Source organism: Acinonyx jubatus, chromosome B4 (genome assembly GCF_027475565.1).
Source record: "Acinonyx jubatus isolate Ajub_Pintada_27869175 chromosome B4, VMU_Ajub_asm_v1.0, whole genome shotgun sequence".
Taxonomy (NCBI): domain Eukaryota; kingdom Metazoa; phylum Chordata; class Mammalia; order Carnivora; family Felidae; genus Acinonyx; species Acinonyx jubatus.
The window spans coordinates 62,446,544-62,461,617 of NC_069387.1; the positions used below are offsets into that span (position 1 = coordinate 62,446,544).

Below are 15,074 nucleotides of genomic sequence, written 5' to 3' on the forward strand. Positions count from 1 at the left end.
GCAAACACAGAACTTAATGACTTGATGTAGAAAGTGAACAAGATTCATCCACTGCTGCCAACAAGAACTTGAAAACTGCAGATTTTCAGTTTTGGAGGGGGCCACGGTGTGTGAGGCATAAGAATCTGGTCAAGGTCAATTACTCATGGTTTCAGGACTCTGACAGCGATGATGACTTTATTTCTGCAACTACACCTTTAAATGAGAAACCCAGAACACCACCAAAGGAGTTAAAACTAGAAACAAGGAAACCTAAACTGAAGAATCTCCAGAAAGGAGATATCCCACTGCAAGAGAAAACCCCTAAAAATAGGATGGCTTTAGGTGACAAGCTATACCAGCAAGACTTAGAAGTTGCACTAGCTTTATCAGTGAAGGAACTTCCAACAGTCACCATTGATGCAGAAGAGGCTGGAGATAAAAGCATTGAAAAATGTGACAGTAGTGAAACCAAAACAATGAGTAAGGACTCATATCTCCAATTGCAGTGTAGCCAGTGATTATTTAGATTTGGATAAGATTACTGAGGAAGATGGTTTTCCTGGTGTGCAAGGGAAAAGAGAAGCCGCATCAAAGACTGTGGTACAACAGAGGAAGATTCTTCTGGAAGGCAGTGATGGTGACAGTGCTAATCACTCTGAACCACACTTTGCAACTGGTGAACAGTCTGAGGATGACTCTGATTTTAGTGAGAGTGAAGACAATGATGAATACTTCACTATGAGAAAAAATAAGGTGAAAGAAATTAAAAAGAAAGAAGTGAAGGTCAAATCCCCAGTTGAAAAGAAGAAGAAACCTAAATCCAAATGTAATACTCTGGAAGCGACTTCAGGAGGCTGCTCAAGTCGCTGTGAAATCAGAACCTCAGCCTTCACCAAAAAAGGTCCCTGTTTCTTCAGAGGCCACTAGGAAACCACTACAAATAAGCAGTCCTTCAGGTGAAAACAAAAAACCTAAGTGGGTTCCACCAGCGGTATCTGGAAGCAGCAGCAGCAGGAGCCCACTGGAGAGTCTCCGCCTTGGTTTGTCCAGATTAAACTTTGCATCCAAATGCTGCTAGTAGCTGAGTGTGGTAGTAAACCCGTTTGATTAAGAGAATCACAGTTTTACAAGTGTGTTTATATTTGATTTGTGTTTATATTTAAGGAGGGTATCAAAATATAAAGGAATCCTTTAATGTCCTATAAATCGCCTCTACCCATTCTGTGATGTTCTCTGAAGCTATTCAAGACTTCAATAAAAGGTTTATCAGAATTATCTTGCAATATCATTTCCTTCTGAAGAACATATGCTACTTTTCCTGTGTATAATAAGTCATTGTCATTAAGTGGTTGTCAGTTTGACATGGAGGAAGTCCATGTTGCATGCTGTTCTTTCCTAGAAACATGATGTTCCTTTCTAGCTTTGTCTAATTTACACACCTTAACTGTAACTGTTCAGTTTATCTGGCAAAAGGAAACATTCCCACGTTTTCCAGGAGACATTTCTGATATTTTACCGAAGCCACACTGTCAGTTTTATTGCAAAGATGTTTCTTATTTTAGCCAAATACTTATAGTAAGAATTCAGAATTCTTTTACATATTAAAATGGTTGCTATAATGACATATGTCTCCTACTCAGAAGTAGATGTTTACTGTATAGCAAACAGAATTTCATGACATTTTATGAAGTTCTCGTCAAAGCCTTTAATAAAAGTGAAAAAGTTAAAAAAAAAGTGAAGACTTAAGAATCAAAAATATTAAGTATGAATATAAAATGATTTAATGTATATTATTTCATCGAATTATTACTTTCCTTTGGATTTGTTAATCTTAATTTTGCAAATGAAGAAACTGAGGCTCAAAGAGGTCAAGAAACCTGCTCAACTGTATGCATTCATCAAAAGGGGCAGAATACTCTGATGTCACATCCACTGGGTTTTCTGTTACAGTACAGATGACTTTCTAGCTGCTAAGCTTGATTGAGAGAAGAGTGCTAATGCCATTAAATAATACAGAGAGAAGGGAGAAAGCCAAATAGAGACAGGAGGGAAAGGTGCTGAGATAATTAGTTTGTTTTAAGATGTCCTGAGTTTGAGATCCCACTGGGCCATCAAAGATGGATGTGTAGGAACTAGGGCTGATTATTTTGTGAATAATCTTGCTAATCAGATAGAGGATGACAAGGGAAGTCAGCAACAGTAGCTGTTATGTTTTGAATTATGCCCCCAAGAAGATGTAGAAGTCCTAACTCCTAGGACCTGTGAATTTGACCTTATTTGGAAATAGGGTCTTTGTAGCTGATCAATTTGAGGTTATTAGGATGTGCCCTAAACCAATGTGAACAGTGTCCTTATCAAAGGGAAATTTGGATAAAGAGATAGACACAAGTAGAGAAAAGATGATGTAAAGACACATGGAATATACCATTTAAAGGCCAAGAGATTTCTGAGATGACCAGAAGCTAGAAGAGGGGCATGGGATCGATTTCCCTTCATAACGCAGGGACCACCACAGCTAACACGTTGATTTGGGACAGTTTGTTCTGGACTCCAGAACTGTGAGACTGTTAGCCAGTTTGTGGTACTTTATTGCAGCAGCCCCAGGAAGCCAATACAATAATTTATTAGTGGCTTTAGAGGAACGAGTTAAGAAGCTTGTGCAAAGAAAACAGACAGGAGTTAATGAGCGAAGCCACACATTTTACCTAGAGATCTAAACTCTAAGAAGGTTTCTGTGAAGTCTACTCCAGAAGAGAAATTTATATACTATTTAAATGTATACATCTATTACTATTTCTTAATTCACCACATTCAAATATAATAGGCCACTTTCTCCTTCAATATAAACACTGTGGATTTAACATTCAGCCATAGGAATTTCTTTCGTATATCTGCCTGAATCAAAGCTGCTACATAGGCAGCAAGTTTGTAGAGGGCAGAGACTGTATATATTATTTCTACAGAACCATCTACAGTCTACAGGCAAATAAGTAGTTAATAGAGAACTTAAAAACAATTTTTTTTAATGTTTATTTATTTTTGAGAGAGGGAGAGACAGAGTGTGAGCAGAGGAGGGGTAGAAAGAGAGGGAAACACAGAATCTGAAGCAGGCTCCAGGCTCCCAGCTGTCAGCACAGAGCCCACTGCGGGGCTTGAACTCACAGACTGCAGGATCATGACCTGAGCTGAAGTTAGATGCTTAACTGACTGAGCCACCCAGGTGTCCTAAAAACTTTTTTTTTTTTAAAAGTGAGCTCTACGCCCAACTTGGGGCTTGAACTCATGACCCTGAGATCAAGAGCGACACGCTCTACTGACTAAGCCAGCCAGGTGCCCCTAATAGAGAACTTTTGATGAAGATAAGATGATTGAAGAGTGACTCAAAATTCTTGGGCTAGACCCAGAATGACCATTTAAAAGCAGTATTTTCACCCTCTTCTGCATCCGACTCTACTACTTGCCAACTGATTAAAAAAATCCACTGAAAGTTCAGTGGAATCTTGTCTAAGGATGCAAAGTTTAAGAATACCATCTGTGTCTAAGCTGGCCAACATTAAAAAAAAAAATTTTTTTTTTTTAATTTTAGAGAGGAGGAGCACAAGCACAGGAGAGGAGAGGGGGTGGGGGGTTAAGAGAGAGAGAGAAGGTGGGGGGGGAGAGAGAGAGAGAGCGAGAGAGCGAGAGAGAGCGAGAGAGAGCGAGAGAGAGAGAGAGAGAGAGAGAGAGAGAGAATCTCCAGCAGGCTCCACACACAGTGCAGAGCCCAATGCAGGGCTTGATCCCATGACTGCGGGATCATGATATGAGCCGAAATGAAGAGTTGGACACTCAACTGACTGGGCCACCCAGGCACCCCTAAGCTGGCCAACATTTTTTTTTTAAATTTTAATTGGCCAATATTTTTAAAGGTAGAAACTTTTGAGTAATATGTCAAGAACAGTCTTTCTAGGATCGATTGCATCCTAAGATCCCTTCTCTGAAATAGGATCTCAAACTACTAGGTGCAGTGACTTGGCACTGCAGAATTTAACTAAGTCAAAATTAAGACAGTCTGAAAGACGTGAAAGAAACTTAAATGCACATTACTAAGTGAAAGAAGCCAATCTGAAAAGGCTACATACTACATGACACTTAACTACATGGCATTCTGGAAAAGGCAAAACTATGGAGAAAATAAAAAGGCTAGTGGTTGCCAGCAGTTAGGTAAGGAAACAGAGGAATAAATAAATAAGTGGAGTACAGAAAATATTAGGATAAATAAAGCGACACTACATGATCCTATAATGGTGGATCCACGTCACTCTACATTTGTTTAAACCCATAATATGTACAAAACCAAGAGTAAACCTAAACTATGGACTTAGGGTAATCATCTGTCAATGTAGGTTCATCAACTATAAGAAATGTACCACTATGTTAGGGGATGCTGATAATGGGGGAGGCTGTGCATATGTGGGGGTGGAGAGTATATGGGAAATCTTGTATTGTGTGCTCAATATTGCCATGAACCTAAAACTGCTATAAAAAATAAAGTCTATTTTTAAAAAATTAAGACAATCTACCCTGCTGTGGTCTTCTTGCTAAGACAGACTTTCCATTCTTCTGCAACCCTTAAAATGTCTCTGACTCCTGTTCAGTGTTGCTTCTGAAGGAACAATAATGATCTATCATCTAGTCTCATCCTAGCTCAATGCTAGTAACAGTGGTGTTCAAACCTACTGCTTGAACTCTAAGTACACAGAGGATCACTCCTTAATATGAAAATGTAGCCTGTTTATTGCCATTAATTAGGATGCCTCACAGTTGGTAAACAAAAAGTAATTTTGGGGGAAAAAAAACTCACCCCGATTTAAAAGCAAGTCAATAAACTGCTAATTTCTGTATAATTAGAACACACTGCTTCTCAATAAAGTATTTTATTTTTTAACTAATGTTTTTATATATATTTCACACTGTCATATTTTAAAATTCTAACATCATGGGCTGAATCATCAGAAGTGTTACAGCAATATTTATAATAAAATCTACCCCTCCTAACAGATAATAAGTTTGATTTCAAAAGCTATATGGCTTACATTAGTCCTACTTAGGATCAGTAAAAATATTTAGATTTTGTTCATTCTCTTATGACTAGCCCTTTATCAACACTTGACACTGCAGCAAAAATAGTGACTACATGAGGCTTGGACACGTTTGATACTTTTTAGCCTTGACTTGAGAGTTTTGCTGGCCCCACTACTGACTAACAAAAGGCCACTGCAAACAGCTGAGTCTCTGGTCTCCACCTCAACCACCCATCATTTGAGCAGCCAAAGCCATGAAGCTGCTGGTGTTGTCAGGCAGCTGCTCGCTTTAACAGCTGGACATTCTCACATGCCTCATCTGGCAAAACAGTCAAATGCTTCCATCTCTCTGCTCAGTTCTCCAACATTTCATCCTATAAAGGGTTTATTTCTTCGTAGGAATTTATTTTTTCTAAGTAGAGTAAGCTACCTTGGTTATGGTTTTATGGTCCGAACAGCTAAATTTTCTAGGAACACAGGTAAATGTTAGAGATTGTTTCAGGGCATATATGCGTTTTTACTTTTTATTATTTTTGTTTTAATTAAAAAAAAATTTTTTTTTTACATTTATTCATTTTTGAGAGACAGACAGAGCACAAGCGGGGGAAGGGCATAGAGAGAGGGAGACAGAATTCGAAGCAGGCTGCAGGCTCCGAGCTGTTAGCACAGAGCCCGATGTGGGGCTCAAACTCGCAAACTGCAAGATCGTGACCTGAGCTGAAGTCGGACTCTTAACTCACTGAGCCACCCAGGTGCCCCCTTTTTATTTTTTTTAGTATTTATTTTTGAGAGACAGAGACAGAGTATGAGACGGGGAGGGGCAGAGAGAGAGGGAGACACAGAATCAGAAGCAGGCCCCAGGCTCTGAGCTGTCAGCACGGTGCCCAACACAGGGCTTGAACCCACTAACTGTGAGATCGTGACCAGAGCTGAAGTTGGACGCTCAACTGACTTAAGCCACCCAACCGTCCTGCATTTTTACTTTTTCAAGAGAGAAAAGGGCAAAGGAGATGGACACTTGAGAACGCTTTTAAACTTGATCTCAATTTTTACAAATACAGTTACATCTTGGGACATCAGAACCTTGGCATTCTATTTAGTGGAGCTCCAGGATAACATATAGTATCAATTCATATTCCTAGCTGTCTGATTAAACACATTTAAAAACTAGGTTTCTGGGGTGCCTGGGTGGCTCAGTCAGTTAAGCATCCAACTTTGGCTCAGATCATGGTCTCATGGTTAATGAGTTCGAGTCCCACACTGGGCTCTGTGCTGACAGCTCAAAGTCTGGTACCTGCTTTGGGTTCTGTGTCTCCCTCTCTCTCTGTCCTTCCCCCGTTGTGCGTGTACGCACGTGCTCTCTTTCCCTCTCTCTCTCAAAAATAAATAACATTAAAAAAACAAAACAAAACAAAAAACCCCCTAGGTTTCCAACAATAAACACATTTAGGGTAGTACTACAATGAAGGGAATGGAAGGGTATGCTTCAATTATATTTGCAATGCCTTCTTAAGCTGCTGGTTGGCTTATTTTTTCAAATCTATTTTTTTTTTAACATTTCTGAATGTGCAAAATAATCTGTAACTTTATTTTTTATTTAAAAATTTTTATGCTTATTTTTGAGAGAGAGAGAGAAAGAGCATGAGCAGGGGAGAGGCAAAGGGACAGGGGGACAGAGATCTGAAGCAGGCTCTGTGCTAATAGCAGAGAGCCCCACGCAGGGCTTGAACCCATGAACTGCAAGATCATGACCTGAACTGAAGTCAGATGCTTAACTGACTGAGCCACCCAGGCATCCTGGAGAATCTATAATTTTAGAAAAGGTTCCCAAATAGCTGATTTAATATAAAACATTTTATCTCTACTAGATTTCCACTATTATTTCTACTTTTTGTGAAATAGATGGTTATTTTACATAAAGAAAAATACGTATCTACGAACCCTATATAACTCTAACTAGCTAAAGTATAACAACACTTCTAACAAGTGATGTCTTGCTGTAAACTGAAGAAGAAATATGACTCCTGAAGACTTTTGAGGCATATATACATATACATGTTTTTTCTCTGAAAGATTATTAATGATGGGTGTATAAAACTTTAAGTAGAAAAACCCAGGATACACTACAGCCTAACAGTGGTGAGAGTAAGGTATACTTGTATGATCCTTTACAATTCATTAGGGGTTTTCACATGTTATCTCATTTAATCAACATTATAGTCTTATATAGCATAACATTTTTTTCCCTGTCTTGTGGATGAAGATCAGAAAGGTCAAGTGACTATTGCTCCTTCTGCCTTACCCCACTACTGGCAAGATGGGTAAGTTTCAGCCTGAGAGAGAGAGAGGAGGTATAGACAAAGCCGTATCCTACTGATTCTTCCCATGGTCCAATGCCACCAGTTCCGCAGAAACAAACCAATGAACTCTCACCTGGTGATTCTGCAAGATGCTCTTGTTTCTCTTCTCTGTCCTGAAACTGAATTAAATGTGACCACAAAGCTGACTTCCCCTGAAATTACAAGGCACAAAAAATTTTTCATCTTATAAGAACTAATTAATCAAAAAATAATTTCTTACCAAAACCATTCACGTTGAAATGGCCATTTTGATGTTTGGAGATCCAAGCTCATCCATTCTCAGCTGTGTAATATTCTGAGCAACTCACTCCTTGTGAAAGGAGGGTCATCCTTTGCCTCACTGAGAAGATTAGCAATAGCCTGGGGAAGGGCAGCTAAAGAGACCGCCAGAAGTACGCATGGACTTCTGAACTTCAGCTCAGTTGTTATTTAATTGTATGTTTAGGACTGTCTACACTGGCCACACTAGTAACCACAGAATTAAAAGGCTCTAGCAGCACAGAGTGTATTTGTGTATATCCATATGCAAAATATGTTTGTGTGTATGGAATGCCAACTATGGAAGAAAAAAAGCCAGAGGAGAAAGAGAAAAGGGGAGGAAGAAAGAACATGTTCACAACAGAAAACAATCAGAACAGGAGATAAGAGGGACAAAAACAAAGAAACCATTTGATTTTTTGCACCCTGAATAACTAGATACCTTAAAATGGTAAAGAAGGTTAATTCTGGCTAACAGATTTTTTTCCTGCACAGTGACGAAAGCAGACACTCAACAGGGGATATGGCCTCTGCAGTAAATGTGCTGTTTTATCCTTTTCTGTTTACCAGGAAAAGAGCCCCAAACCACCTCTTAATCATGGGTTTTATTTTCTTTTTCTGGAATTAAAAAGCCTATGGTGCATTTCCCGTTATCCTGTGACAAAGAAACATACCCTTTAATGTTTATCTTTTTCTCTTTGTGACATTTCTTGACAGGGTTCCTAACGAGCCACATCACCAGGACCTCCTGAGACTATTACCTGCTTAATCTGCAAGCCGTGGCTCCATATCCTTTCCAGCAGGTCACAGAGACTGGCGATCAAGGTGTTCTCCTCCAAGCCGGTTATGTTTGCTTCTCCATGGCCCAGTTCCACTGCTTCATGTCCCATCTTCTCCACCAACATGCGTTTTGTCTGAGAACATCACATGTGGTCACAAGTGTTATCCCAGTAGTGAAGTAAAAAAGCCAACAAGTCAACTACTAGATCAGAGACCTGGGTTCCTTTCATTACACCTTTTTAAAATTGTATTTATTTATTAAAAAAAAATTTTTTTTTAACGTTTATTTATTTTTGAGACAGAGAGAGATGGAGCATGAACGGGGGAGGGTCAGAGAGAGGGAGACACAGAATCCGAAACAGGCTCCAGGCTCCGAGCTGTCAGCACAGAGCCCAATGCGGGGCTCGAACTCATGGACTGCGAGATCGTGACCTGAGCCGAAGTCGGCCGCTCAACCAACTGAGCCACCCAGGCGCCCCTACACCTTTTTTTTAAAGATTATTATTTTTTTTAGTAAGCTCTACACCCCATGTGGGGCTTGAATCCACAACCCCGAGATCAAGAGTGGCACACTCCACCTACTGAGCCAGTCCCCCATCCCTTCATTATACTTCTAATTGTAGATTTTTCATCACTTTGGGAAAAGTATCTTAATTTCTGTGGTCAAATAACTGCAGTAATTTCACATATAGTTTTATTATTTTGTCAGACAAATACGGGGTCACTAGTGGGAGAATATGATACTATATGAAAGTATCCTCAAGTAAACATTTATGACGGACAGTTTTCAGAATACTAGCTTGAATAACTTTGGGGAATCACACCAGACCCAGGAAATGGGAAGAATGTGAAACCCATCCTGCCACTGCAACTAAGCCTCCACTGCCCCTACACGTTGGCAGACTGAAGGTACCTGCAGTTAGCTTTGACTATACTTAGGCAAAAACGACAACACAAACAGCTCTAAATTTTTTCAGAACTCCCTAATCTGTGAATGAACCAGGTCTCTTTTTCCTTCCTCTTTTCCTCTTTTATCTTGTCTCTGCTCATGAGTATGCACCAGAAAATAAAAAGGAAATAGAAATTAGTTTCAAGTAAGCAACTTACAGCAGTCTTAGCTGCACTTATCAAATGTAAAGTGAGAGAGAATCTAGTTCTTTAAGGTCGAGACCATCTCTCTGATTCAACACTGTATGCTGATACTGAAACCAGTGTATATACTGAATACACAGAAGGTACTCCAGAAGTGACTGTCAAATAAAAGAATGGAATTACTGGCTAAAATGATGTCCTGAATTTTGTCAGTTTGTATTATCACCTTTGATGAACACAGCTATCTGAGAAGAAGACTAGTGTGTTAATATATACAAACCTAACCTATAGCTAAGGTCTTCTTCCTCATGGGTATACATACATGATGGGCATGAACAAGGTTCTACACAAAAACTGTGTTGCCTTTTGCATAAGATGACCACATTCCTGATACAACTTCTGACTGGCTTACTATCCTGTTCATGTTGGAGAAAAAGACAGCAATGGCTGAAGAGGTGAGAGAAATTGTGCAGGGCTCTCTATGTCACTGATTCTATGGGCAACAGAGAACCCGTGAAAATTCATGACCTCAGTAAAGAGTATGTGAGGTTTATACCCCAGGAAAAGTTTTCTTCGAGGAAAGCTGCAGGCCCAGATGGGAGCTGATTCAGCTCATCTTAGCCTCACAAATGGAATTAACATGATAGCACACTGTCTTCCATCAGTGAGTAATACATACCTTCATTCTACATTCTTTTAATAAGCCTTCTACAAATTTGCAGTTGGTCTGTGCAATCACTGCAGGAGAAAGGTCTGACAATTTGGGTTGCCTCAGGTTTTTTCCTAAACTTCGCGCCTCTTGCATATATTTCTAAAAATTAAAGAGTATTTTTAAATACGTAAACATCAGATACTCTCCTTTCTTAACATTACACAAATAAGTGCAGAAACAACAAGATGCAAAGAAGGCCATAAGTGTATTCATGCAATAGCAATTCAAGTTTTAGCGCCACCTAAAGGCAGAGGGCATTCGTACTCTCCTCACTTCCCAATTGTTAACCCTGTGAAAATGAGGGTGACAGAAACCCCATCAGGTTAAAACACATTCAAAATACGATGGAATCTAATCTCATCTAGTTTACTCTTTTTACTGGGAATACCCGAGGTTGTGATTAGTCAGGAGCATGATGGGGATGAAAAAAATTGGGGTTTCTGGATTACTAATCCAAGGTTCTACAAGAAACCAGTGATTCTCAGAGCACTGGTTTCCTCCTCTCCCCACAGATCGAGACTGAACACACTCCTACCCTCTCGGGCAGTGCTCTCCAACCCAACCCTTTGCTTTTAATCAAGTCACAACAGGGAAATCAGGAGCTCTAAAACCTGGTTGCAACTAATTTTATAACCTCAGGCATATTTGCTTACTTGTAAAATGGGCATAAAACATGCCCCCATACCTCACAAGAAAGACCATGAACTCACTCTGAACTTGTTTGCTACATTCCCCCCTTCCTTGCCTTGTTCCACAATCAAGAGAAAGTGGAAACATACTACTTTCAGAGAAAGTGATGGCTCAGAGAGTACCCCAGAAATCCAGTCCACTGCTCTTGAGCGTTAGTTAGTGAATGTCCAGGAGAAAAAAAATCACTATGGGTGATTACCACAGGACGCTGGTTGTCCCTCTTCTTTCTGTGCCACCTGCAAAAGTTCATCTACATACTTTACGTTTGCATCAGGACCACGGGGCAGAATCTCCGCAAAGTCCAAGTGTCTTAGGACCATTTTTAGAGAATAACTACTCTAAGTGATATAGTAAAACCAGCAGTTTGTTGAGGGGAGAGAGAGATTGTAAGCCAGCACATCCTCCCACAGGCACATATGTGAAATCTATCTTTACTATCTTAAGGGAAGAATTTGATATTGTAAGGGAAGATGTGTAAAATCCTTTGCATTCTTTAAACAAAAGGGAGTTTGTACATTTAAAATATTTCCCTTTGGAAGACAAATAATCTGCTAAATCTTGTACAAATTTCTAAAAAATCCCACTGATTAGGGATTTGGCTGATCAGTGTACCTGCTACTGCATAAACAGAAAATGTTTCCTTTCTAGTGCAATCATTTTAAGGAAAGATTTTTAAAAAATGAATGCTACAAATACTTAGTTTCCATTATATTTGTGTCTATATTTTTGGCTTCAAATCTTTTTTAGAGGGTCAAAGAAAGAGGGAAAATTGAAAATGAGAGACAACTATCACCACCAGGGAAGCTAAGGGTAATAAGGTCTATCAAAACATCCTGAAGGTTAGTTTTCAAATAAATAAACGCAGGAAATGAAAAGCTTCAGCAAAACCCACCTGAGATACAAGGCAGAGATCCTATATGAGAATTATAACACGTGCATTTCCTAACATTTCAGGTGGTATAGATATTATCTGGATTATTACAAATCAGAGATAAAAGGCTGGTAAAAAAAATGTTAACTGGCAAATGTTAAAGGGGTTGTTTCTCCCCTGTGTCTGTTCTTCCACCTTTAGGACTTGTGCAAATGCAGAGAGAACTACTGTGACTCAGTCCTCCAGAAGAGGGAAGATTCAGTCTTAGCTTAGGAAGAAACACTGGCTAGAAGGAGTGAGGAACACTGTCAGGCTAGAGACTAGAAACAGGTCTTGGCATTTCTGTTTTTTCAAAAATATATGAACAATTAGGTTATTAAGTAAATAACTGGATTAAGAATAAAGCCCTGTTAAAGTGTACGTTCTATTTTATAAATGAAAACAAGCTAGAATGGGGTTATCCTTTGACTGGTCATATTTACCAAGTACACAGCACATATGGGGCAATATGATTATCAGCCAACAGCGAATGCCATAGGGCCCAGTCTTCTCCTGAGCATCTCTGGTGAAGCCATGGAATGAGCAACATTCCTCGGACATGCACACAGAGGATAGAGGGGGTGGCAGGAGGCCCTTCCTCACAAGAAGTGAGGCTGCCTATGTACATTGCAAGAAATAGAGCACTTGCCTTTATAGTAAACAAGTGATGATAAAAATGTAATTTTCTTTGGGGCAGTTGGAGGAAAAGGTGTACTTTAAGGTGAAAAATGGAGAAGAAAGAGAAATCTTTCACAAGGAATGTCTTTATAAGAAGTTCATTTTACTACTAAAAGGAAGTGACCCCAGATTTCTTCTGAGATTTCTACTATGCTCTTCTTCATTTCTGTCAAAGACAAAAATAACAAACCAGGAGTCCTAAGTTCCTCTTGTCCTCAGGTGAGGAGCTGTTGAGTGCAACCTGGTAAACAGGGTTACTGGGAAGAGGACCAGTTTGGCTATCAGCAGTCCTGGGCTACAGGCCCAGCTCTGCCTTGTGTGTCCATTTAACTTTGGGCAAGTCTCTTGGACTTCATGTAATGTTGGACAAGGTGACCTCAAGGGTTCCTCTTAGAACTAAAATTCTATACTGATGATCTGCTTTTCTTACCACATAAAATACAAACCAGGAAGAGAGGAAACACGTCTCAAACTAAAACAATAAAAAACCAAACCAAAACAACAACAACAAAACCCTCAAAAAACAGATCAGGAAGTTCATTAAAATACTGTGGAGTAAAACCCAGCCAGAAAAGAAAAACTGTTCAAAAATGAATTATTCCTGCATTTCTGCAAAATACTTAAAGGGAGTTTGAACATTTAATATATTTCTCATTTGAAAGAACACAAGTGCTACGTCTGGTCCCTCTACAACTTCCCCCTTACCTTCAAAATACCACTAATAAGGAATCTGAATAATTAGTTTTACCTGCCAAGAGTTCAGAATTACTTGCATTAGCACACACCACCAAGAAAAGGTATCAAACATAACAGGAAGTGGAGAGCAAAATTGAGGGGCTGACAATTCACGTCACAAGGTGATGTGAGGCTCTACAGCTATATGCACACACACATGTGGATAATTCAAGGACACCAAAGACAAGATTCAGGAACATCTGCAAAGCACTTTCAGGCAAAGAACATACCAGGCAGCACTCAGAGAAGGATTTTTTAGGAAGTCGTGCAGGAGGAGGTAGACCCTGATCCCACTCCCAGAATGCCATGGAGTTCTGACAGACCAAAAGTTCCCCGGAAGGCTAAGAGGATGGAGAAGTGCCAATGACAGAAAAGCAAAAAAAAAAAAAAAAAAAAAAGGACAGGGAGAAAAAGACCAGCAAAATGTGCATGCATATGATATAAAGTCACAGCAAAAGGGAGGGGAAAGAAGAAAATATGATAGCACAAAGAAAAGCACTAGACAGATTATGTTTCAATTTTTAAGAAAATGTTTAAAATCATAAATGTATGAACATTTCAACCAAAAAGCAATAGATATTTGGAATGATGTTTTCTACTTATTTTACACATCTGAGTTTAGAAAATAGTTAATAGATCTTCCGATTGCATTTTTCTTTGATTACAATAACCAAAACTTACTTATAATTATTCAAATGTATAACTATGCTTGTATTTTTAAGTAGTACAAATAAAGCATAAAGATCTTAATTCAAAAATAATTTCTAAACACTTTAAAAAATGGTGTCCACAATCCAAGGATAAAGCACAAGCAAATGTATCTTTATTCTAAGTTTAAATTATGCTTGAAACTTAAAATATGTTTCTTGTATACTTTTTCCCCCCACAGGAGACATACTGACCAAAAATGTATCCTAAACTTAGCCTTTACTTGATGTGGTACACAGGGAGACTTGTTTAGGGCCGTATTTTAGGTGTATTAAAATTACAAAAAGGTGTTCTTTTAAAGTCAGTACAAAAGGATTACTATTTTAAAATAAAACAAAACCATTCTGTAAAGAAATCGGAAGAACTTGCACCATGACAACTGCTGAGCTGAGTAAGCCTAGTTCATGGCTCTTGTATGGAGGCGTCCTGGGAAGGCGGCCCACATACCTCCCTCAGGTCGTTGTCCAATCCAATGTGCTCGGAATGTTGGCGAAGGCGGTCTTTCCTGCGCTGCGCCGTGGCGCTCCGACTCACCCAGCGACTGGAAAAATAGCCGTACCCAAGAAGGTGCAGGTTAAAACAAACAACAAGAAAGCGATCACTTATCTCCAAAATAGAAAAAATGTACTGTTTAAAAGACTAACAATACTTATTTTTCAACCAATTCTTTAAATATGTAATGTCTTTATTGTAATGTAAATACCACACAATACACCTATTTAAAGCATACAATTCCAGCGGTTTTTATTATATTCAGAGACATGTAACCATCACTAAAATCAGTACTTTTTAAAAACTGAGGTTAAAAAAATACATAGTATCACCTCATAATGATCCTCTCCTTTCCACTTTACTGTTCAACAGAGCCCCAAACCCTGGATGAATACTATCGTGTAACTTCTCATATCTATGTCGATTAGTGGTTGATTTGTCATGCCCTTTATCACCTCTCTCCCATTCCCCTCAAAAACTGTTCCAAACCTTTTGCTTTATCCTCAAGAGCCTCCCCTCAATTGCCTGCCTTCTGCTTAAACAATGTATACACAGACATTTCATCTTTCTTCTAATCCCAAAGTATAAAATATACTGGCCATAGCTCAAAACTA

General features: G+C 39.1%; 1 protein-coding gene across 8 annotated transcripts in view; it reads right to left on the minus strand.

Annotated features, from left to right (window-relative positions):
- Nucleotides 1-15,074, minus strand: part of DENND5B (DENN domain containing 5B) — a 188,184-nt gene that overhangs the window by 41,172 nt on the left and 131,938 nt on the right. For 5 of the 8 annotated variants that reach the window (XM_027035848.2, XM_027035849.2, XM_027035847.2 and 2 more), the window contains 5 exons: nt 14,416-14,509; nt 13,491-13,601; nt 10,215-10,346; nt 8,425-8,577; nt 7,479-7,557 (listed from right to left, as the gene is read on the minus strand). In XM_027035848.2, the coding sequence (XP_026891649.1) occupies nt 7,479-7,557; nt 8,425-8,577; nt 10,215-10,346; nt 13,491-13,601; nt 14,416-14,509 (569 nt within the window). The remainder of the gene's footprint in view (nt 1-7,478; nt 7,558-8,424; nt 8,578-10,214; nt 10,347-13,490; nt 13,602-14,415; nt 14,510-15,074) is intronic. The other 3 variants (XM_027035852.2, XM_027035851.2, XM_027035850.2) reach the window with 1 other exon arrangement.